This window comes from Camelus ferus, chromosome 11, assembly GCF_009834535.1.
Source record: "Camelus ferus isolate YT-003-E chromosome 11, BCGSAC_Cfer_1.0, whole genome shotgun sequence".
Lineage (NCBI taxonomy): Eukaryota > Metazoa > Chordata > Mammalia > Artiodactyla > Camelidae > Camelus > Camelus ferus.
This window is the reverse complement of record NC_045706.1, coordinates 8,529,050-8,553,104: the sequence shown is the minus strand read 5'-3', so window position 1 is coordinate 8,553,104 and position 24,055 is coordinate 8,529,050. Positions and strand designations below refer to the sequence as shown.

The following is a 24,055-nucleotide window of genomic DNA, read 5'->3' as shown; positions in this document are numbered from 1 at the left end:
TAATTTACAATTTATGATGCTCTTAGCATTCAGGTCTTTCTCTAAGCTTCACCCTGTGTTTCCTGCTTTGGGCAGAACCAAAACTTGTCAAGGGCATAGAGGACACCTTCCCTATTTCCTAGAAGGTTCTGGAGGCCATAGGGCAGGGCCCTGTGGCCTTTCTCATTTCTTCTGAGAGCCTGACCTGCCTGTCTGCTTAACTTGAAGGGATCCAGCGCTTAGGTGAGCCTCTGGAAACAGTGACCAAATCCACATTTGCTTTGAAGTAAGTTCTTTATTAAGCATGTGCTACAATAAGGAAAGGCTGAGATTCCACTATAGGTCTAAGAATCTGGCTCATTAAAGCTCAGGAAAGAAATTCTATCCAGAGAAAGGTCTGCTGCCACTAGTGAGGGGCTCACAGCTGCAGGCAGGGTTTTAGGTTCCGGCACCTGCTGGCCTGACATTTTATCCCACCACCACGTCTGTTTCTGGGAAAACCCTCTCCCATCATTCTCACCCACACCTCCACCTGCCCCCCGCCGTGCCCCTGGGCCAGAGTAAAGAGCGCTCGGTGCTCTGGGTGCCCTGGTTTCCTCCTTCCTCACTTGGGCTGCAGAGCCCGGGGGCCTCTGTCTGCTGTGTTCTCCTGCTTCACATCTCAGCGCTCAGAAGCTGGACACCAGAGGCACGGGTGCTTCTCCCCAGTATGAAGGCTGCCACGGCCAGGACCACGACCACAAAGGTCCCAATGGAGATGGCGGCACTGTGGTTGCTCCACTTGGCACTGGCCTCCTCCTCCAGGTGGGCCACGGGCAGATCTGGGAAGAAGAATTGGGAATCAGGATGAGCCTGGCAGGGAAGGAGGACAAGTCAGGATGGGGGTGGTCCCAGGGCAGGGTGCTGGCAATCAGGACCATTTGTCTGGTCGGGGGAGGTGAAGGGAGAGAGGAGAACCTTTCAAACCCCAAAGGGCAGCTGATTCTCTCTCTGGGAGAGTCCACAGTGTCTTGTCAGCCAACAGGAGTGGGGAAGGGTTCTGAAGAGGAAGTCAGAGTGGGGTTTTGTATAACTCAGCTGACTCAAGGCCCCGATGGATGGGAGGGGAGCAGGTTGGGGAAATGGGTACAAGAGTCCCAGCAAGAGAGACACAGGCCTTAAGTTACTGCAGCACCAGTGGGAAGAGAGGTGAGCGGCGTCCCCATCGGCACCCCCTGCCCTCACCTGCCCCGCCTTCCTTCTCTCTGCGGCTCCAGCCCCATGGTGGGTACCATGCAGGTGACTTCTGTCTGCACTGTGTCCCCTCCCACTGGAATGGGGCAAGGATTTCGATCTACTTGGTTATATGACTCCTGGCACATAATAGGCCTTCAAAAGCTGCATGGAATGCTGAATATGTGAGGAAAGAACAGAAAAGCAGCCAGGCCAGGGGGAGGAGGGAGGGGGGAAGCTCTGAACACAGGCCTGAGGAGAGTGAGCTGTCAAAGATCCTACGGGGGTGGAGCCTGTGACTGCTGGACGGTTTGTGACAACTCCTGCTGCCCCACACCTGCCCCTGTCACCAAGGCCACCACATTTGTTGACCTGGCCTGGCCTGGACCAGAAATTGTAGGAGACTTTCTGCACACATTTGTGCATCCACACCCACAAGGCAGCACAGCAGGATCTCTGCTCCCCGTTCTAGATGAGGAAAATGAAACGGCTTTTCCAGTGTCAGTCCTGCCTGCCTCCCAAGGCCCTGCCCAGACCCTGATTTCACTGCAACGGGTCTATAGTTTGGTGTCATTATCATCATTAATAATGTTATCATGAAGGTTAATATAAATTATATTAATGTTATTTAATATCATTAATGTTAATAATGTTAATGTCAATAATAGAAACCAAAATCAGCGTACTTTGCACCCAGTGACTTGTAGCAGGTGGGGGCCAAAGCAGTGTAACTGACACTATTTTATGTAACTCTCTCAAAAGTCCTCAGAGGCAAGTATTAACTTGTTTTATGGATGAAGAATGTGAGGCTGGGAGTTCAGAACGCAGAGGATAAAGGTGTCAGGTGTGTCTGTGTCCCAGGTCTGAACTCTCTCAACCAAACCCTACACATGCCTCCCCTCAGAGAGCAGAAGCCCTTGGAAGAAGACAGGAACCAGGTCAAGTTCAACTCCGTACCGCCCAGCATAGCCCAATGTGCCTGGCACACAGGAGGTGCCCAGTTCCAGGTGGAACCTATGCCCACAGACACAACCCCAGTGCCCATGGCTCACTGGCAGACAGTGGGGTGGGAGGAGGGACACCTACCCAGGATCTTCTTCTCAGCCTGTGGGGCATCCTCCAGTTGGATGGGTCCCAGGACAACGTCCACCTTCTCCTGGTAAGAGCCCACGTCCCTCTTGGACCTCACCACGCAACCTCTGTGGCAGCGGGAAGAGTAGTCATATGCTCTGCACACGACCATCTTACACTGCAGGTACACGGAGGGGAAGCGGTTCAGGAAGTGGAAGGAACTGAATTTGAAGCGGACCATGTGGGGCGATGGCGGATGGTACGACTGGTAGGTTTCGTCCTTCACACACCTGGAAGGAGAGGAGAGGAACCGTCAGCTCTGGCCAAGGCGCTGCCTGCAGGAGCGGGACATGCAGGGCGTGGATCTTCACAGCCCGACCCTGAGGCCCACGCCTGCCTGCCTGCCTTCCTACTTTCGCCTCCCTCCCTTCCTGCCTGCCTGCCTGCCGACCTTCCTTCACAGCGCTGTTCAGACACCGCCTGCAGCCCCGCGGGGAGGTCCTGGCAGCCCTAGCACATGGGCAGCATCTCGAGGCAGCACCTCCGCCCAGGGGTCCACGTGGACCAGCAGCCCCCCTCCCTCCGCCACAGCGCATGCTCAGTACCCGTGAGCTCAATACCGCCGCTGAGTCAGGGAAGCAGCCCGGCCAGAGAGAGGGCACGAGGAAGGGACATTCCCTTCCCTTTTGTGGTCTCAGGGCCTGGCTGGCAAGTGGCCATCGCCTGCTCTCTGGTGTGTTTGGTGCTCCCGTGTCTCTGGTCCTGCAGCTGCCCGGAGCCCCGGGCGGCGGCGTTTTCCACACGGGCCTGAGTGCCGTCCAGGGCCTGCTGGTCCAGGGCCTGCTGCTCCAGTGCCAGCCACGTCCTCATTCCCTCAGGCACCTCGTCTCCCCGGTGTGCGGGGCAAAGCCACCTAAGAGTGCCCCGGGAGGTGCTGTCCTAGGGGATGGCCGAGGGCGGCCCCCAGCGGCCCCCGCGGAGGAAGCAGCTCGTGCTGACTCACGGGCGCCCCCAGCGGTAGGGCTGCGGGGACGCGGGCAGAGAGAAGAGCAAGGAAACTGGCCCGGGGGTGGGGGCGGAAAAGTCTGCGCTGGGTGGGAGCTGTCACCAGGGCAGCCTGACTCCGCTGGGAAGTGCGACCCGGAGCCCACGCCCTCCCTTCCCTGTGCCTCTCAGAGCTCCCTCCTCCCCTGCACCCACGTCCTCTCCAAGCCCAAGTTCCTTCCCCCAGCGGTCACTTAGCAGCAAAGCTGAGAGGGGAAGGACCCAGGGACTCATTGGGACAGTCGTACACGAGGTCAGGTGAACCCGGGGCCGCCGGGCAGGAACCGCACTGACGCCGCAGCCGTCGGGGTGGCCTGTGGGGGCCGGAGCTTCGGAACCCAAACCGCAATTCACAGCCCCCGCGGAAAGTCTGAAAATAAGGCACCCGAGCCCCGGCACAGGCCAAATCTACAGAAGGTACAGGAGACGCCTGGGCGTGGCCGGGAGTGGCTCCGGGTTATTGCCATGGGCGCCCAGGCGGCTGCTCTGCAGCCAGTGCGCCTCCGCTCCAGGCGCAGCTGGGACACGTCTACCCTCACGTGCACCTCCCCCTCCTCTGAGAAGAGTGCATCACGTTATATACATACACACGCCTGAATTTGACCAAAATGAACCTTGAGATCCAGAAAAGGACCAAATCTCTCACGCATCTGCATTAATCTCATTTGACATAAATTCACATGTGACCTTGTTACTCGCTGTAGAAAGAGGATGTGGGTAAGCTTCTGCGACATCTTTGCTGCCAGTGGGGCTGCTGTGAACTGAACCAACTGCCTAAACTGAGCAAGACAAGGATCCACATCTCCTCACCCACCTGACACAAATTCAAACTGTGCCTGGAAAGAGATGCTGTTTCTAGGATCTCCGGGAGATGTGAAATTTAACCTCCCAAGGCTCATTCCCAGCAGAGTCCCTCACCCTGTCAGCACCACTTCTATGGGAAGAAATTGTTACTGAGGTGCCAAGGTCGACGTGTAAGCCGAGAGACGGTGCGCACGCCGATGGCAGACACGACAGGGCAGGGATGAGCGCTGCATGTGCCAGTGTCCTGGGACCCCTGTATGAGCTCAGAAGAGGCAAATCCCACTTCCCCAGAGTCCTGTCACCCAGAGAAGGAGGACTATGGTGGAGCAGCCCATCCTGGGCACCCCTGGCCCCAGCATGGGCACCACCGCCTCACCTCTGCGTCTCTTGAGCTTGGTTGGAACCATGGACTCTGACAACATCCATTCTCAGAAGATGGAGGTCAGGAGACCACCTGCTGCCTTCAGGCAACATTCGTGCCAGGCCTGCTCTTTGCCTGGGGCCCCATCTGCTCCTTCTCATTTAATCCTCCTACAGGCTGTGACATGGGCTTCACTAGGCTCATTTGATGGCTGAAGAAAGTGGCTCAGAGAGGTGTGACCCTCTGCCCAGAGTGACACAGCTAGTATGTAGCAGAGCTGGCATCTCAACCTCAATCTGCTTCAGAATCAGTGTTTTTCCCACGACAAACATGTCTTTCTAGTAGTGAGTCTTCTTAATATTGGACCAGTTGCTCGTCCAATTTCACTTTGTAACTAGCCTACTTGACCAGTAATAAGTCACTGAATTCTCCAGACACCCAGAGATGATAACCTGACTAAGCTTGAGCGACTGGGAGCAAATCTGCATTTCTTGAGGTCTGGGCTAGTGCTGTTTGATTTATCAGATAAAGGTTGAAGCCTATCCCATGAAGACATGTCCTTACCCGCTCCGGATTAGATCATAAGTCAAAGATGTAAAGTCACCGGGATGTGGTGACGCCACACAGGTGTCCACAAATAAGGCCAAGGAGGTGTTGGAATGGAGGATTTCAGCCTGAATGTACAAATTCTGGTTCAAGTCCACATAGTATGGGCTGCTGGTCACAGGATAAGAGAATGAAGAGGAAGTATAAAAGGACACGTTCAAGTCAAAATTCCCATACTGCACGTTCTTGACCTCGATGGTGTCATTAGCAATGTACACTGTGTTCACCCAGGTGTTCTGCAGCATCTTGCAGCTGACACGGATGTGGAGGTCCTTCTTCCTCTTGATGACGCCACTTGAAACAGCCGCTCTGAGGAAGTTGGAATAGGTGATGGTGTCGTTGTCCACCTGGGAGAGGCAGGCAGGAGAGCAGTCAGGCAAATGTCCCGACTAAGGGCATCTCATTGCTGGTTTTGCGCAGAATGAGAGGGAAGTGATGGAACAAGATTTCATAACCCTCCTGGAACCACAAGAGATGGTGCATGACTATCGCCATGGTTACCGTTACCCGGGGACAGATACGCTTAACCAGCAAGACTCCCTCCTTCACACATCCCCTTTCCTCTACCACGTGATGGGGACCACAGTGTGAGCCAGGCATTGGCGCCTCTGGGAGCTGCTGCTCAGGGAAAGATGGGCGAGTCTTTATGAGCCCTACCCCTGCTGTACACCTAAGTTGAGCCTGGACTCCACGGCTCAGGGCCCTTCTGGCTGGTTCTGTTTCATTTCCACTGCTGCTAGGGGAAATCAGGGGAGGCGGTCACGTGGGAGAGGCTGGTGGGATCAGTTCTCACTGCGCTGTTTGGATGGGTCAGTAGCTACTGCAGCCTGGTGTCCGGAGCTGCCGGAGCCAGAAGCGACAGAGACCCAGTTACAGCTGGGGTGCGTCTCCGGCCTCTGGGTAGGAGCCTCCCCAGAGGCTCATATGGACCAATGGGTGAGCCATGGCAACGCTGGAGCACTTCCTGTCACACTTTGCTTTTTCACTCCCCAAACCTCAGGACCATTTCCTATTGTGCCTTTCACCAAGGACAGCTAACTCCTAAGAATGTTGGTCTCTCATGCCGTTTGACAGATCTGCTTGTGAGAGCGACCTTTCCAGAGACAAGAGCCTTGCACCTGGTGGTCTGTGAGCATCTCAAGGAAAGGGTATGTGTAAGCGTCTCTCTTTTCCCAGGGCTTGGTGTACTGTTTACAGTAGCATCAGTGGCATCAATTCATGTCCAGAGAATGGAGGAAGGTCCAGGGGACAAGAGCCCAGCAAAAGTCCTGTGAGGAATGAAGGGTGGAGCCGTAAGCAGCCAGCCCAAATGGCCAAGAGGACACAGGCAAACAGGTGCCCCTGGAAACCCCATGGTCATGACCATCTGGCCTCAGGTGAGCCAAGCACAAGAGCGGCATCACCAGGTGGAGACTGGGGGACTCTTCCCTTCCCAACAGCAAGTTATGAGTTCCCACCAGCTGTGGATGTCTTTGCAAGAATGAACACAGAAATAATACCCTAGTGGCCTAAACGGAAGTCCTAAAATGTAAGCCTTACTTTAAAAAAAAAAAAAAAAAGTCTGTCACTTAGTCACATTTAGCGCTGCACACTGTCAGGAGCAAAAGTTCATTCCTGGTCGTTTGGGAGAAAGACAGATTCCCTTCTGAAGCCAGCACATATATGAGCTAAATAAAACTAGTCTTTAGAACAAAATGTGTTGGAAAGGCTTTCATTTCATGCCTGAAGTTGCAGAACTCAGCTCTGAGTCTGTCCTGTCCAGAAAACATGTGAAAAGAGAAACGTTTAACAAGTAACTTAAGGTGATTTTGCCACCCCAAGACCCTTGCCCCCTTTCTCTGACCACGAGTTTCCCTTCGCTCCCTGCAGAGGGAGGCGCTGGCCTGAAGGGGGCGCCAGAGCCCACACTTTGGACTCAGGTCTAGTGAGACTGAGGATGACTTCCATCCCTTTACGGGAAATACACTACGTTTTCTCCCTTTATAGTTTCTTTTCTTTTTTTTTAATTGAAGTATACTCAGTTTACAATGTTGTGTTAATATCTGGTGTACAGCATAGTAATTCAGTTGTACAAACATATACACATATTCCTTTTCATATTCTTTTTCATTATTAGCTATTACAAGATATTGAATATAGTTCCCTGTGCTATACAGCAGGACCTTGTTGTTTATCTATTTTATATATAGTAGTTGGTATCTGCAAATCCCAGACTCCCAATTTATTCCTCCACTTCCCCTTCCTCCCTGGTAGCCATAGTTTGTTTTCTATGTCTACGAGTCTATTTCTGTTTTGTAAATAAGTTCATTTACATTTTCTTAAGGAAAAGATTGGGAGCTTTGTATTTGAGTGCCAGTGGTTATAGAAATAAACCATATAAACATTATTGCCATGTTACTCTTTCAAAAACAAACAAGGTACCTTCAATTTAACTCTGCACATTAACATGAAGGTTTTCTTAGAGTCCACTTTTGTCTGTGGTTTCTGTGGTCAAGCTGGACTCTGAAAACAATGAACGTGGAGGGCAGGTTTACTTCTTGATCATAAGAAGCAGCTCTGGTTTTAAATTAAGATTCATGATTAGATACCTGCTCAGTTTGAAAGCACTCAGGATGGAATGGGAGGTCTAGCAGACACGCTGCTATCCCATAGAGACTCGGACTCTTCCACCTGGCATCCCTCATTAATTCGGCCGCATGAACAACATTTGTCAGGCACCCGCTAAATGGGCACCTGGAGGAGATGCAGAAAACGCCAGGTACAGGGCATGCTGCCCTGCCTTTGATCCCGGCTCTACAGCTCAGGATCATGTGGCCTTGGGAGAGTGGCTTATTCTCTGTAAACCTCCATTTCCTCATGATTAAATGCGAGTAAAAGTTGTCCCAAGAATTTTGAAACTCACGTGGAACTCCTAGTTCAGTGCCTGGCATATGTATAAGCCATTAATAATCTGATCATAAAGGCTTACCCCACACCAGGGCCACTGGGAGTTGCAAGGATGAAGGAAACACTGGCTTCCCGGAGGCACAGTTTGGTACGGATACAGGTATTTAAATAACAGAAGAATAAGGATGTAGCATGTGCTGCCCTCAACCAGGAATATATATATATGTAATAACTGAATTACTATGCTGTACACCAGAAATTAACACAGCATTGTATACTTCAATTAAAAAAAAAGTTAGAAGACCAGGGCTGGCCCGTGGCTTTGGCAGCTCCTGACAGAGATGGAGCAACAGGGATGGGATGGGCAGATGTCACGTCTAGAACTAGCAGGGATGGTCACCTTTGTGGCCTGACTCCTACCAACTAAACTCATGACAAACCAGAATCCAACACGACTGATTCACAGGGTAAAATATGAAAGCCAGATCGACCAGAACGTTTGCATGGCCTGACTCTTCTGTACCCTTCTCTGCCTGTGAGTCTCCCTGACCCACTCAGTTCCTCTGGGAAGGCGATCTCGTGTCTGCGGGGACTGTCAAGAGGGAGACGGATGACCCCAGTGGCGACTGCAGACCCTCAGGCCAATCTGGTTAGCTAAACGAGTGCCGCCCCCCCCCCCCCCCGCTGTTTCTCCTGACCCTGCCAGCTAAGGAACAGCCTCCTCAGGGCGCCAAGCCTGGCCCGCAGCAAACGCCCGGTGTGTCTTTGGTGAATGACAAGCCCTCTGAATGTGTGTGTCACACACCTTGCACAGACGCGAGCATTCCAGGGGGCACATTTGCTGCAGTCCTCAACCTGACAGAAGTGTCTGCCCCGCGTCTGCTCCCTGACTGACAAAATCTTGAAGTGATTACTGAGGTGGCAGCCAAAATTCAGAACTTAGGATGGAGAATTGAAAATCGATGTACGTAAAATTAAATGCAACCCCTGTCAGGGTACCGCTCAGTGAGCTCTGAGAGTAACCCACCTCAGCAAGATGCCCAGCGCCGCCACCGGCCCCCACAGTGCCACCGCGCCCCTCGCAGGCCGCCCCTCCCCTCAGACGCTGGTTCTGCATTTCTCAATGTTGTAGAAATGGGTCGCAGGTGGGGAATCGGGGGTGTCTGGCTGCTTTCACTCAGTGTAACATCTTGGAGATTCTCAGAGTCTAACGTCAGTCCTACTGCTTCCTGGCTGAGCAGCCTCAGGCAACCTGCTTGCCCCCTGGAGGCCCAGTCTCCCTATTTTTAAAGTGGGGTGATGATGAGAGGAGGCTGCACCGTCTTGGTGGGGCTTTGGGTGGTAGGACACGGGCTAACCTCAGGGTTTGCCACTTGTAGGGTGACAGGATCAAGGGTTTGCCTGGGACATGGGACTCCGCCGTGCTAAAAGCTGTGAGGTCCCAGGCCAACCAAGACAGTTGATCCCCTAGACAGTGACAACTCAACACACGGCAGCTGCAGATGCCAATTTCCTGTGAAGCTAATGACGCTTGAGCTTCAGGGTCCCTGCGGACATGGGTTCCTCCAAGGCCTAGCAATGCACTGGAATAGCTGTGTGTTTTTGTAAGATTTCTAAAAGTAAGATGTGTTTGCATTCTTTCCTTGAATGAGGTATCCACCTCTCTCACCCACCCACCCCAACCTGTGTAAGTTCCAGGTCCACTGAAACCTGGAGCTGCCCCGGGAGCTGCTGTGGCCCTTGCCGACCTGATCACAGCCTGCCAGGCACCCTCTCTGCTAAAGGATGCTGGAAAAAGCCCCTGCTGAACTTCCTGCCTCCTCCTTTCTTCTACTTGGATGTGGCTACAAGGACATCGTGGCACCAAGAAACAAATTTATATCTTCATCCCAAATACATGCTAGTTATACCATAAGCATGCCTTCTGGGTCCCCAGAATTCAAAAAGCACAGCACACATCACTGTAAGAAAGCTCGCTCAGCAGGAGCTGGAGGGGAAGCCCCAGGCTCACCTGCTCGACGGTGCCGCAGCCGGAGTAGGGAATCGTGAAGGTCACCTGGCTGCTTGTTATCTGGGGCTGACACTGGCGGTTCCTGTTCCAGTTGGGAATGACAAGGTCCCAGGCAGAGTAGCCCAGGGACTGGAGGTAGCCCCTGCTCACGCTGGCTCGCATGTGATTCGGCAGGCAGAGCAGCTCTGGGGACCGAGGGTGGACAGTGCAGTCAGTCAGCGCCCTCCGAGCCCATATAAAGGTGCAGAGACCAAGATGGTGGGCAAATGGTCCCCTCAGGACCCGGTTCCCTGCCACCCCACGTGCCCTGTGACCAAGTCAGTCTCCCTCTCACGACAGCCCTGGGAGGACACAAGGACTTAGGATTCCTCTGATGGAGAAATGGAGGCAGGATGTGAAATGAGTGAAATGTTTTGCCAAGTTACCATTTATCCATAAAGTGAAGTAGCACTGGGGGTGGGTTTTGGGGATGTTGTGAAATCAACATCCTTAGCTATGGACCTAAACATCGGTCCTTTAGCCATGGGGTGGGTCAGAGCTTAAAATCCTGCCTGCAAAAGAGAGCCAGCATAGCCCGGTCCCCGGCCGGTCTGTAAATCAATCCATTTAACGGTTCAGACTGTGTCCCTTGGCCTCTGCCAGATGTGGTTGAGTGACCGGCTCCATCCATCTCAGTGTAGCAGCCAGATGTGCTGGGTCTCAGGAAATGGTTGCAGTGTCCCTCATTCTGGGAAGGTCACAAGGCCTCAAGCCATGTGGCCCTCAGCACTGACATCTCAGTAGGTGCTGAAAGCATCGTCTTGCCCCTTCTTCCTAGTCTCTGCTGACCACAGAAACGCCAATAGGCCACCATCGGCCATTTCTGAGCAGCCACAGTGCCAAGACCCCCCGCTCTTGGCCCCTTTCTGTGCTGGATGGAGCCTTGGTGACCTGACAAGGTGTCTCTGGCTTCTTATTTCACAGCCACGGGGGGCTGAGCAGCGGAAGGCTCTCAGAGGAGCCCCACCCCTGACCATCAGGGACTTACTTGTGTTCTGAGGGGAAGGACTGGAATAGTATTCAGCCCAGAACCCTCTCCTCGTGATGCTGCCATCGCTGACGAAGCGGATGGACATGAAGTTGGAAGAGGAGGTGAAGGAGCCCCTTGCACCGTCACAGACCCGGGCGAGGAGCGGGGAGCTGTGGTAGGGGCCGTCAAACACTTCAATGTAATCGTAGTTACAGCCGCCTTCAAGCCTGCAGGGACGGAACACACAGGTTTGGCTTCACTTTTAACCAGGATTTGGTGCAGGGGATCAGATCGCCGTGAGAGCGGTCACACCTTTCTAAGCCAGAAACCCCGACAAAGTTAATCATTGAAAATAAGAGATTTCTTTTTTTCAATTGACCTATAGTTGATGTATAATATATGTTACAGGTGTGCAATATAGTGAGTCACAATTTTTAAACGTTATACTTCACTTATAGCTTTTACAAAATAGTTGCTGTATTCCCCATGTTGTACCATATGTCCTTATAGCATTTTTTATGCATAATAGTTGTGTACCTCTTAATTCCCTGCCACTAAATTGCCCCTTCCCCCGCCCTCTCCCCACTGGTAACCACTAGTTTATCAGATGTTCTTAAATTGAATGGAAATTCATCTTCCCATGGCCTCCAGGCACGGGTCTCAGCCCTGCATTTTGGGGTCACACACATGAGGTCTGTGGCCCCTCCCCTGACAGCTCTCTGTATCATGTGAGAAAGGATCACATCCTGACTTAGATCTTTTCTTTGATCAAAAAGACCCCAGTTGGCCATAGAATAAAATAAACATCCATGAATTCTTACTGATAGAAACAAATAATTGAACAAATAAATATTGGGCAAGTCAAATAACCTCTGAAGATCGTTTCTTATTTACAAAGGTGAAATCTCCCTATCCACGTGCACGGAAGAGAGCTGTTGTGAGGCTCAGATGATACAACGTATGGATATAAATGATACAACACATGGCGGTGGTCACTGTTGTAAGATGCTGGCTAAAGAACCAGTCATGGTCAGCCTTCCTCCATAGGATCTCACCAGCCACAAGTGCAGTCCCCCAAATCCAAAATGAACTGTAAAACTGACACATTGGAATTGACTGTACTTCAATTTAAAAAAATTAATTGTAATCATGACGAGATTAAAATAATACTGTATCTTTTGCAAAACCTCAAATGAATTTCCAGCGCAGACTCCCAAGGCCACTGCAACCAGAAATCAAGAGTGAGAACTGTTTTGCTCAGTGATGGCTGTTCGAGAGCAAATGGTGGTCCCCTTTCCCTGGACGTTAGAAAACAGTGGTTCCCCAGTGAGGTCACCCCCTCCTTGAACCAATCATGTATCGATGTGGTACTGATGATGTCTCCTCTGCTTAAAACAGTGGTTCCCACTCTTCGCTGGATGAGGAGCAGATTAACCTAACCTCTCCAGCAGTGATTTCCCCACCTCTGCCTGACCCCTGGAATTCACCCCCAAAAAAGAGGGGAGTGGAGACAAACGGGTTCAGAAAAACTGGTGTGATTGTTACTAGGATTCTGTGTGTTATTATTACTCCTAACAACAATCCCTTCCATGGGATGACATTTTCCAGGTATTTTCATATACTTTCTATTGTGACCTTCCCAGTAACCAGTGAGGGGAGGACAGCAGCTATTTGATTCTCCTCTTTTAAGGCTCAGGAAGTTAAGTGATTTCTTGTGATCACATAGCAAGTTAGTGACAGAGCTGCAACTTTAAACCCAGGCCCTTGTCCTGGCCCCACCTCCATGGCTGCCCCTGTGCTCAGTCAAAAATTGAACCCCCGAAAAGTCAATGGGACACATATGTCTTCTGAAGTGCTAGGTCCCCCTTCCCCCACACACTTACTGGACATCTGTGAAGACCACAGTTATACGGTAATTGTTTTCAACTTCAATGTCCCACACACACTTGGCGTTGTTCGGATAGTTCTCAGGGTAGAACTGGCTGTGGAGGTTCCCTGAGGACTGGGACAGGAAGCCCCCACAGGAATAATTTGCTGTTGGGACAAAATGGAATTGCTGATGACCCGCAGTACACATTGCACAGTCACCTGGGGGAAATGTTTCCACGGTTCCCGAGACAGAAACCCGCCAGGAGGTGCCTAGACCCAGATGACCCACTGAGGGTCAGCCGGGTGCCCCTCGCGGGAGGCTACACTTAGGGAAGCCATCTCCACATCATTCTTGTCATCCCTCCCTGTGTCACTGTCATTGAGGAAAAGGCAAAGGGGACTTTTCAGGGAGCTCAGAACTTACCGGCTGGCCTGAGTGCTGTTGTGAAAGAAATCTGTTGACAGAGAGAAAAGATAGCGATTGTTGAGTGCTTGCTGGCTCTGTGCCAGAAATGTGCCAACCCTGGGTTCACAGTGAGATCCTGGATACAGGCCTGACCCTCAGGGAGCACCCAGCCTAGAGGAGGGGATGGAAAAGAGCGAATCCCAGTGCAGCGGGATGGGGCTGTGGTGGAGTAAAGCCCAGGAAGTGGTAGGAGCCTGGAGCTTTGGTTCCTGACCCAGATGAGCAGGGAAAGGTGCTCAGGTAATCAGGGAGGTGAGGCAAAAAGGTGAAAAGGGGTGTTCCTGGCAGAGGGAACATGTGCCGAGGTATGAGAGTACCTGGCACATTTGGGGAACCTCGGTGTGGATGGAGCAGGCAGGAGAGGGAAGAGGGTTAGTCATGGAGAGCCCTAGAGGTGGCCCTGAGCAGTGAGGATCTGTGCCCAGGAAGCCCTGAGGAATCAGTCTCAAGGCTGGAAATGACACTGGCTTTTTGTAAAGACAATTCTAGCTGCAGAGGGAAGGGGAGGGAAGGGGAAGCCAGGTGGTGAGGAGGTGAGGGTGGGGATGGAGAGGAAGGAACTCAGGGCTTCGGCAGCAGCTCAGGGGCAGCCAATCGGGAGCTTTTGCTGGTTACACACGAGCTCAGCAATGAAGCAGGCTGCTTCCAGCTGGCACGGACCAGGGTGTAGTGTCCAAGGGGAAGGGCAGGACCAAAACCAGGGCGGGGGTGGGGGACCAAAACCGGGGATGGAGGGAGGGGCAGGACCAAAACCAGGGGTGGGATGGGCGGGACCAAAACGGGGCAGGGGGTCTGGCCTCTCCTGGGGACCGACCAGAAATTGGAATCTTAGACTGACCAGGCTACTAACAGGGAAACCTAGGGAGAGGCCCAGCTCTCCTCGGCCTGGGACATCAGCTGCAGGGGACGCCGCGAGCCAGGAAAGGCGGGAGAGGCAAACACTTTGGAGAGTGAGCGACATGACCTGCAGCCCAGGGACCAGCAGCAGGAAGGGGCAGCCAGGCGGTGAGATGGAAACCACAGGTACTTACCGGGAGTTGTTGTTGAGTAGGTTCCTAAAAAGGGATAGAAAGAAAGTGGTTACTAAAGTGTGGCTGGAAATCAGCGAGTGCACCCTGGTCCCCTGAGTTACTGCTGTGGAGGCCTGTGATGTCAGGAGGGGACCTACATGGGTTTCCACAGTGGCTCCCTCAGCCGCATCATTACGCGGGGTCATCAGCGGCACAGCCAAGGTCATAACGCCGTCATTTATTTATCACTTCCTACTTGTCCAGAGCTGTTCTAAGGGTTCACATGCAATTGCATTCAATTCTCTAATCACCGTTGGAAGCAGGTTCTATCCTGACCATCTCTTAATAAACGAGGAAACTGAGGCTTAGCAAGATGAATTCGTTGCTAAAGGTCACAAAGCAAACGAGAGAGTGAAACACACTGGGCACCAGCTGTGTGTTCAGCATAATGACCCCCGCCTCACCGGAGAGCAAGTGGGCCCTGCATGGTCTCCTGGAGTGGACAGGCCAAGGGGACAGGCTGGAAAGCTCCTGCGTGTCCCCACCCCCTGAACTGAACTGCAGACACCATTAGCTACCAGCCTCCAGCTTTCACTTGTAGCGGGTCAGAGGTGGGCCTTCCATGAGCGACATCATGCAATACTTGAGCAAAAGACTCCAGCATCTTTGGAGTGGGCACAATTATGGGAGAACTAGCCTTGGTTCCGGCACTGCCAGAGCGTAGATTCCCTGAGCACTCAACATCATCCAAAGTGATGGGGCCAGAGCCAGAGCCAAAAATAGGCATTTCCTGGGGCTGACACTGCCTGTCCACAGCCTAGCTGCCTGAAGACTACCTGGGCATCCTGAATGCCCCAGTTATCATCACAGATTCTTCCCCCACTGGCCATCACAGTGAATTTCCACGTGCCCGGCACATACGGGACAGGAGGAGGAGTTCCCACTAACTAATCTCAAGCTGGCATCTGAAAGACTCATGTTGTGAAAGGTGATGGCCTTGCCTCACAGCAAATCCCAAAGGCCAATCAATAACCCCTAGGTCTTTCCTCATCCCCAGGGTCACCAAACAGCACTGAAGAGGGTACAAATCCTACGTGATCCACCTGGAAGAAGCCCCAGCATCACAGAGCCCAGACTCCCTCACCCTCGGCTGCGCAGGTGTTGGCTCAGCAAGGTGAGTCACTAGGACCCCCAGGGTGCTGGTGGCAAACCCAGGGCCAGGGTGTGTCCCCTCTTCTCCCCCCCTTGCTGCCTTGTATTGCCCAGATAAGGACAATGGGCAACACGTTCCTGAAGCCCTTCTCTAGTTTCACACGGGGACGGTAACACATGCTGCTTGACAAGAAGCAGTGCAAAGGGGGGGGGTCAGAAACAAGGTTTCTGCCACAGAAGGCCGGGGCTTGCATCTTGGCTCTGCCTTTATCAGCTCCGTGATCCTGAGCAAGTTACTTAACCTCTCTGCCTCAGTTTCTTCATCTGAAAAACGGGAGTGATCATGATCAGATTCTGATAGATGTTAAATGAGATAATACATGTAAACCCTTAGAACAGTGCCCAGCGTGTAACAAGCACCCAACAATGTTAGCTATTATTATTTACCAGAGAGTGATAGTGTGCATTCAAACTTTTTGTTGGTTAGTTTATTTTAATAGACCACTTAAAAATATATATGTACTCCTCAGTAGTGATCTAAATTAAAACTGTTTTTCCTCATTCATAACTCTTATTTTTTCCAAAGTTTAGAACTTTATGATTTGTAGTATATTCAGAGCTCTGCAATCAGCATCACAGTCAATTTTAGAGCATTTTCATCACTCCAAAGAGAATCCCTGTGCCCAACAGCAGGCACTTTCCATTTTCCCCCAAAACCCCCAGCCTTAGGCAACCACTAATCCACTGTCTGTATAGATTTGTCTATTCTGGACATTTCATATAAATGGAATCATACAATATGTGGTCTTTTGTGACTGGTTTCTTTCACTGAGCATAATCTTTTCAACGTTCCTCTGTGTTGTAGCATGTATGCACGTGTACCAGGACTTCACGTCTTTTTATTGCCAAGTAATATTCCACTGCATGGATATACCATATTCTGTTTGTCCATTCACCATAATGAACATTCAGGCTGTTTCCACTTTCGGGCCATTAGGAATAATGCTGCTACCCACGAACATCTGTATGTAAGTTTCTGTGCAGACGTATGCTTTCCTTCCTCCTGAGTATATGTCTACTAGTAGAATAGCTGGGACATAACTTTCTGAGGAACCACCAGGCTTCATCTCAAACTGCATGCTCCATTTTACATTCCCACTAGCAGTGGATGAGGGTTCTGATTTCTCCATGTCCTCAGCAACACTTATTATTATCTGACTCCAGGAAATAAAGGCCATGAAGTCTATTCTTTTAAGAACCACTTACCTCATTCACTTCAAAGAAGGGGAAGGAGATTTCCTTAATTAAAACAAAAGTCCTCTCGGGGACAGGGGAGATGTGAAGGTTGAGCGTGTGCAAGCTCTGTGTTGGCCCTGGGTGGGGGCAAGGGTGGAGAGGGAGCCAGGGGGGTGGGGTGTGCAGGTACAGGTGGGCATTGTGGGTGTAGGCACCACTTCATGGACAGCCAAGCATGGGGATGAGAAACCCGTGCCCTACAGCTCAGGAGGGAAAATGTGACACTTACTCTCTGTGGTGGTAGTTGATGGACCCAGGACATCTAGAAAGAAAATGAAGCAGTGTTAGGATATTGTTGGATAATTCTTTAATTCCATGGTCGATAGAGAAACTAAATCCTTTTTCTTTCTGCAGGACTTCTCAGAGCCTTGACCTTTCCCACTTATACTGTGGCGGTCCAAATGGGCTGGAGTACACAGCACTTCCCAACATATTTGGCACTAGATATGTTTGCTGTGCCATGAAGATCATTTTGGGGATTGCTCTCAACGTGAGGGAATCCTTTAACAGACAAACATTTGCAAGAGTGCCACTTGGCCATGTCAGTAACATGGTCACAGTGCTCCACGGGACGACTGCGATAGTTATTGTCATCCAAAATGACCAGGGGAACAAATCCTGTTCCCCCACAAGGTCCCTTAAGGAACAGAGGCAGCAGGTGATGACAGGAGACCAGAAGGGCCCTCCAGGCAGAGCTGAGCGACAGCCAGGGTCCTGGGAGCTCAGCTGGTCACCGAAACAAATTCCAGAGTCCTCCCAGGGACACCCCTCCCCAGGAGGGGCCTGCCCTCCTCCTTCTCCTTCTGGGGACTGAGAGGGGGGATTGCAGAGAGGAATCTTGCTGGGTTGCTCTGCAGGGACGCACCTCCGACGGTAGGATCGATTTGTGGACCTGCAAGAAAGAGGACACAGGGTCAGCCTGGGCACCCATGATGTGCTGCAGTGAACCCTTCAGGCTCCTGAGAGAGATGCTGAGGGCCCGCCCCTCCCTGGCCGGAGAAGGGCGATCTGGGACTTGTCCAGGAGAGCTGAATATTAAATGTCAACCTCACATATTAGTCTCCACACACACACACACACACAAAAGGTTTTGGGGGAATTCATTCTTACAACCTTAGTGTCCATTGCACCCTTGTCTGCTCCAGGGGCCGCTGAGAAAGTGATACTTCAGACACATGAAACCCAGGGATGCCACTGTAACCACTGATGCCATTAGGAAATTACTCATCTTTCAGGGACACTCAGGATAACGAGAGCCCTGGGCAAAGAAGAGCAGTTTTTTGGAGAAAATCACACTAAAACAGAGGTTCAAAGCCTTGGAAGCCCACCTGTGCAGATGACCCCAGCATCCTCGTAGTGCCTACAGTTGTGGGTGTTCCAGGGGTTGCGGGGGCAGCTCCACAGGTAAGTCTCATTTCCTGAGCACTGCAGCTCATCCAGGACAATTGGCCCTGAGCCCTGGCCGAACCGGGCATTTCCTGGGGCCGACGTGGCCCAACCACAGCCCAGCTGCCTGCAGACCACGTTGGCATCGTTGATGTCCCAGCTGTCGTCACACACGGTGCCCCAGGAGCCTTGGTACAGGACCTCCACTCGGCCTTGGCACCTGTCACTTCCATTCACCAGCCTTAGCGCTAAACCAGAATCAGATCCTGGAAAGAGATAGGAAAATTGACTCTCTTCTGTGTCTCCTGAAGGAAGTCGTCCTGAGGTCTGAGTGAGATTCAGAATTCTTTCAGAGAAAGACTTCTGGGTTCTGGTTAAGGTTCTGCAGCAAGAGGATCTGATCCAAGCCTGTTCATCACATTTTATCCCCAAGAAGCCATTTTACAGACTCCTTGGGTGGGGGCAGACCTACACATGATTTCTAACTGGAGCCCCTCAAAGCCAGAAATTCAGTTGCTGAACCCAGCCTTGGGATGCAGCTGGGAAGAAGGGAAGCCCACAGCCTGCATCCCCAGGGGCCACTGGGATGGACTGAGCCCCTGAGGGAGCAGACCACCAGAGACAGCTTCCCAGCCCCACCAAGGTGCCACCTTGGACTGTTCACCCCTACAAGGGACCTGCTCCATCGGACCTGAGGTTGTCCTGAAGACTACCTTTCCACTGAGCACCTCTTCATGTTACTTTCAAACCTGAAGCTGACCCTTAAACTTGAACAAACCATGGACGTACTGAATGTCATCCGAGCACAAGGAGATGGCTGGGGAGAGGGAAACAATTGCCAGCAGGCTGCTGAAGTTCCCTCCAGAGACAAACAAGACAATTTCCCCTAACAGACAACCCAACCCAAAAACGAGCAGAAGACCTAAACAAGCAATTCTCCAAGGAAGACATATAAATGATCAATAGGCACATGAAAAAATGCTCAATATCACTAATTATCAGAGAAATGCAAATCAAAACTACAATGAGGTATCACCTCACACCAGTCAGAATGGCCATCATTCAAAAGTCCACAAATGACAAATGCTGGAGAGGCTGTGGAGAAAAGGGAACCCTCCTCACTGCTGGTAGGAATGCAGTTTGGTGCAGCCACTGTGGAAAACAGTATGGAAATTCCTCAAAAGACTAGGAATAGACTTACCATAGGACCCAGTAATCCTGCTCCTGGGCATATATCCAGAAGGAACCCTACTTCAAAATGGACACCTGCACCCCAATATTCATAGCAGCACTATTTACAATAGCCAAGACATGGAAACAGCCTAAATGTCCATCGACAGATGACTGGATAAAGAAGAGGTGGTATATTTATACAATGGAACACTATTCAGCCATAAAAACCGACAACATAACACCATTTGCAGCAACATGGATGCTCCTGGAGAATGTCATTCTAAGTGAAGTAAGCCAGAAAGAGAAAGAAAAATACCATATGAGATCGCTCATATGTGGAATCTAAAAAAAAAAAAAAGTCACAAATCAAAAACAGAAACAGACTCATAGACATACAATACAAATTTGTGGTTGCCAAGGGGGCAGGGGGTGGGAAGTGACAGACTGAGATTTGAAAATGTAGAATAGATAAACAAGATTATACTGTATAGCACAGGGAAATATATATGAGATCTTGCGGTAGCTCACAGAGAAAAAAATGTGACAATGAATATATGTATGTTCATGTATAACTGAAAAATTGTGCTCTACACTGGAATTTGACACAACATTGTAAAATGACTATAACTCAATAAAAAAATTGTTAAAAAAAAAAGACAATTTCCCCTAGTAGGATGCAGAATTGTGGCTGGCAACTAGCATACGCAGGAAGCAAGCTGACAATCAATCCAAAAACATATGAAAGAGGGGATAAGATCATTTGGAACTTCTGGATCCAGCTGTACCTGAAAACAGAACTACCGCTCAATGTCTAGATAGGTAAGCCTTTGCATCCCCTGTAGCTTAAGGCAGTATCAATTCGGGGCCTATCACTTGCAAACCAAAATGTCTTGACTAATATGCACCATAGCTGGTAGGTAAAAGCCATCCATATTTCTGGTAAGTGAAGGCAACCCTCTACATTGGTTGAGGCTGTGAGCTCAGAGGCCCAACCCAAGGTTCAGGCATTGCACCCAGGCCTGTTGACTGGAACACTGAACACTGATACTTTGGCAGGATTCCAGTGATGCTTACCATGGGTAGGAGTTGTTGTGTCCCACCAATCTGGAGGGAAAACAGCAGAATCAGAAAGGAGATCTACAGAATCAAGGTTGGCCTAATGACCTATAACTGGGGTCTGAGACAGTGGGGACTGAGGAGCTCCACTGTCTGGGGGAGAAAGGGCCCTTTCCTGAGAGTTTGCAGTGAGCCCAAACCATGCCCTCGAATGTCCACAACAAGGGCCATGAGCTGGTACAATCCCCCAAGAGCAACGTCTGGGCTCTCCTGACTGAGCGCTGTCCAGTAAAAGCATGGCCTCGACTCTGCAGGACATGATGAAGATCTGTTCTCTCCTCACAGAGAACTCTTGGTCCAGATAAGGCTTGCAAGTCCAAATGGCCCCAGGACAGACCCCCACTGTCACCCTACTCTCAGTGGGGAACACTGTGTCGCTGTAAAGCCCTTATCTCGCTGAGCCAGCTCAGAGGACCCATGTGACAGGGGCTCATCTGGAACCATCCACAGGATCTAGAGCGACCTAGGAAGGTACTGAGAGGTGGAGATCCTCCACACACCCCTCTCAGGACTACTGGTTGGGGCTGTTGAGGTGACTGGGGAGAGAGAAGACATCCCTGAAGACTGGAGGCAGCAGGACTCACCTGGCCTGAGTGTGGGCTGGGGCTGGACAGCTGTGAGGAGAGAAGGCAGATCAAACACTTGCACACAAGTGGCCCAACAGGAGCAAAGGGGATGATATTGAGCAGGTGAGCTGCTCAGTTCCTCGTGTCCCCAGTCATGGAGGGTGGGGCCCTGCCAGCCACACCTCTGCAGAGATGCTCCTTGTGAAATGTCCTGGCAGACCAGCGTCCATTATTTCCATGTCAGAGTGACAAACTCCATGTCTAGGTGACCACGTTGCCCCTAACCCATCATCAGTCTCCCTGATGTTACTGGTCCACTGAGGCACAAGACCGAGGAGTCCAGCCCCTGGCCCAGATCCCATGTGTGATCTCTGAGAACCGACCACAGGTGATGACAAGGCTGTGTCTGGCGGGCCGTGTAGGGGCCACTGCCCTGCACACAGCAGACCATGTGCCAACATGCATCTCTGTGATCTGGAGGGGCCTTCATTCCAGACTCAGGAACAAACCCTGGGACATCTACAGTCCTTTCCCATGACCACCATTCAAAGACCCTGTACAGAAATTTCCTCCTTTGCTTCTGGCTGGCACTGTCACAGTGGAGAATCACGGCTTAAGTGTTAATTTCAGTTTCTATCTTTGTTATCATTCACTATCATGATACCTGGTGGCTTGACCAAAATTATAATAACTGAAGAAAAGAGTTAAGGAGATTTCAGGGAAAACAGAGGTGTAGAAAAAGCTTTGAGAAGACATCACTAATGGAAGGGGAAAACACACCCTAGGAGAGGGACACCCAAATTCTTTGAGGCTCACCTGAGCAAATGACACCAGCATCTTCCTGGTGCCCACAGTTATGGGTGTTCCAGCCACTGTTGGGGCAGCTCCACAGGAAGGTCTCATTCCCTGAGCACCGTAGTTCATCCAGAAGAATAGGCCCAGAGCCCTGACCAAACCAGGCATTTCCTGGGGCTGACACGGCCGAACCACAGCTCAGCTGACTGCAGACCACGTTGGCATCGTTGATGTCCCAGCTGTCGTCACACACGGTTCCCCAGGAGCCTCGATACAGGACCTCCACTCGGCCCTGACACCTGTCACCTCCGTTCACCAGCCTCATAGCCAAACCCGATACGGTCTCTACAGGGCAACATAAGACCCCACGTCATGTCTTTCTTCAGGGCACAGATCTAAGGCAAGTACCAGACTCAGGAGACTTCCTGATGGCAACTCTCCCTCAGACTCCCTAAAGGGAGTCACCTTTTATAAGCCCAGGAGCTCATCGTCATCACAGAGGGAGGAGCAGAGACATCCTGTTCTGCCCGTGTCTCGGGTTACTCACATGCGGGATGCAGCCCATAAGTCCAAAAAGAGGTGAGCAGGAAGGGACCCCCACCCACCCCAGACACACCCAGGCTGCAGCACCACAGCTACCGGGGGAAGGCCACCATCCCTCTACTTTACAGCTTGGTGGCTCCTGGGTGCTTCTGCACAGGTTCTGGCAGAGCTCCTGGAGAGGATGGGACCCGGCCAGACAGGAGCAGGTCGGGCAGTTTCACCCACTGCCCCGGACAGCCTTCCATGGCCTGAGAGACCTGCAGAGGTCCCAGCAGCACTGAGAGGCATCCAGGATCTACACTGACTCCACACTCCCCACCCACAGAGGATGTCTGCTGAGCATCTGACTAGAACTCTACTGGTCACATAGTGGACTGGCCCGCAATGACCAGACCGCCGCTTGCACTGTGCGTGCCCTGAGTCAGCCTCCCACTCAGCTGGTTCACCTGGGACAAGGGCCCCGTCTGAGGTCCACAAGCTCCCTCCACCTCTCTGAGTCTGCATGTTCGCTTTTTCATCAGAAAACCTTTGCTACCTCCCTTGCATGAGCTAAGGGCCCACCGGCACATTTGAGGGGCTACTCAGATGCTGGAGCCAATACAGGTTCCTGGAACCCAGAGCACTAAGGTCATTCATGATCCGCCCTCCCCTGGGCGCTCTTCGTGTCACTTCTGCATGCACATATGGCCCCGTGGAGTCTGCAGTGTGGCTCAGATGGGGGACACAGGGACTCAGGCCTGCAATCACATCCCACCGACAGACGGTCGGTGGTGCCCATGTTCCTACCCCCACAAAGCTCTCCCTGCCAGGACTGTAATGGGACCAAAGGCAGGAGGACACCTTTCAGCTTCTCTGAACCTGAAGCCAGCCTTCTTTGGGAGCGCATCGAGCAGAGGATGACAACTTAGCTGGAAGAATGGGGAGAAGGGAGTGTTGGAAATCCCAAGCCCAGGTAAGAAGCACCAGAGGGAGACTCAGGGATGGAGGGGAAAATAATGGTCCCCATCATGTTCTGCAAAGTGCTGTGTTTCCTCTACAGTGGGGGGAATGGGGGCGGGTGGGCAGGGTATACAGGGACATCCCGAGGAAGGTCATCAGAGACTCACCTGGCCAGGCAGTGGTCTCGGGCATAGGACCAGTGAGGAGAAGGAAAGTCAGACAACAAGCACACAGGGGACCCACTGGAATCGACACAGATGACACTATGCATATACATATGGAGCTGATACTCCTCAGTGGGTCCAAAGCATGCATGGTATAAGGGCCCGCTGCGGGTGTCTCAGTCCTCTAGGGGGCTACTCCTTCAGTCTCACAACCTGAGCAGCCCAGCACCTGAGCCTCTGCAGCAGGAGACCGCCAGAGACAGCTTCCCAGCCCCACCAAGGTGCCACCTTGGACCGTTCACCCCTCCAAGGGACCCGCTCCGTCGGCCCCGAGGCTGTCCTGAAGACTACCTTTCCACTGAGCATGTAACTCATGTCACTGTCAATCCTAAAGCCTACCCTGCATCTGGAACAAGCATGGACCTACTGAGTGTCATCTGAGCACAGGGAGATGGCTGGGAGGAAGGCGACAATTGCCAGCAGGACTGCTAAGAGTCCCTCCAAGACTTATCAGCTGAAGTACAGAGACAAATACACGCTTTCCCCTAGTAGAACGTACAACCGTCGCTGGCGACTGTCCCGTGAAGGAAACAAGCG

The 24,055-nt window shown here is 51.7% G+C and overlaps 1 protein-coding gene across 1 annotated transcript in view; it reads right to left on the bottom strand.

The window, feature by feature from the left end:
* Nucleotides 1-254: 254 nt before the first annotated feature.
* DMBT1 (deleted in malignant brain tumors 1) overlaps nt 255-24,055 on the bottom strand; it is a 68,791-nt gene continuing 44,990 nt past the window's right edge. The window contains exons 33-47 of the mRNA XM_032492055.1: nt 21,834-22,157; nt 21,036-21,065; nt 20,410-20,439; nt 18,105-18,428; nt 17,642-17,668; nt 17,006-17,038; nt 14,350-14,373; nt 13,277-13,307; nt 13,167-13,225; nt 12,867-13,017; nt 11,002-11,210; nt 9,975-10,159; nt 5,036-5,424; nt 2,278-2,552; nt 255-800 (exon numbers count right to left, since the gene is read on the bottom strand). Of these exons, the coding sequence (XP_032347946.1) occupies nt 634-800; nt 2,278-2,552; nt 5,036-5,424; nt 9,975-10,159; nt 11,002-11,210; nt 12,867-13,017; nt 13,167-13,225; nt 13,277-13,307; nt 14,350-14,373; nt 17,006-17,038; nt 17,642-17,668; nt 18,105-18,428; nt 20,410-20,439; nt 21,036-21,065; nt 21,834-22,157 (2,258 nt within the window). The 3' untranslated portion in view covers nt 255-633. The remainder of the gene's footprint in view (nt 801-2,277; nt 2,553-5,035; nt 5,425-9,974; nt 10,160-11,001; nt 11,211-12,866; nt 13,018-13,166; nt 13,226-13,276; nt 13,308-14,349; nt 14,374-17,005; nt 17,039-17,641; nt 17,669-18,104; nt 18,429-20,409; nt 20,440-21,035; nt 21,066-21,833; nt 22,158-24,055) is intronic.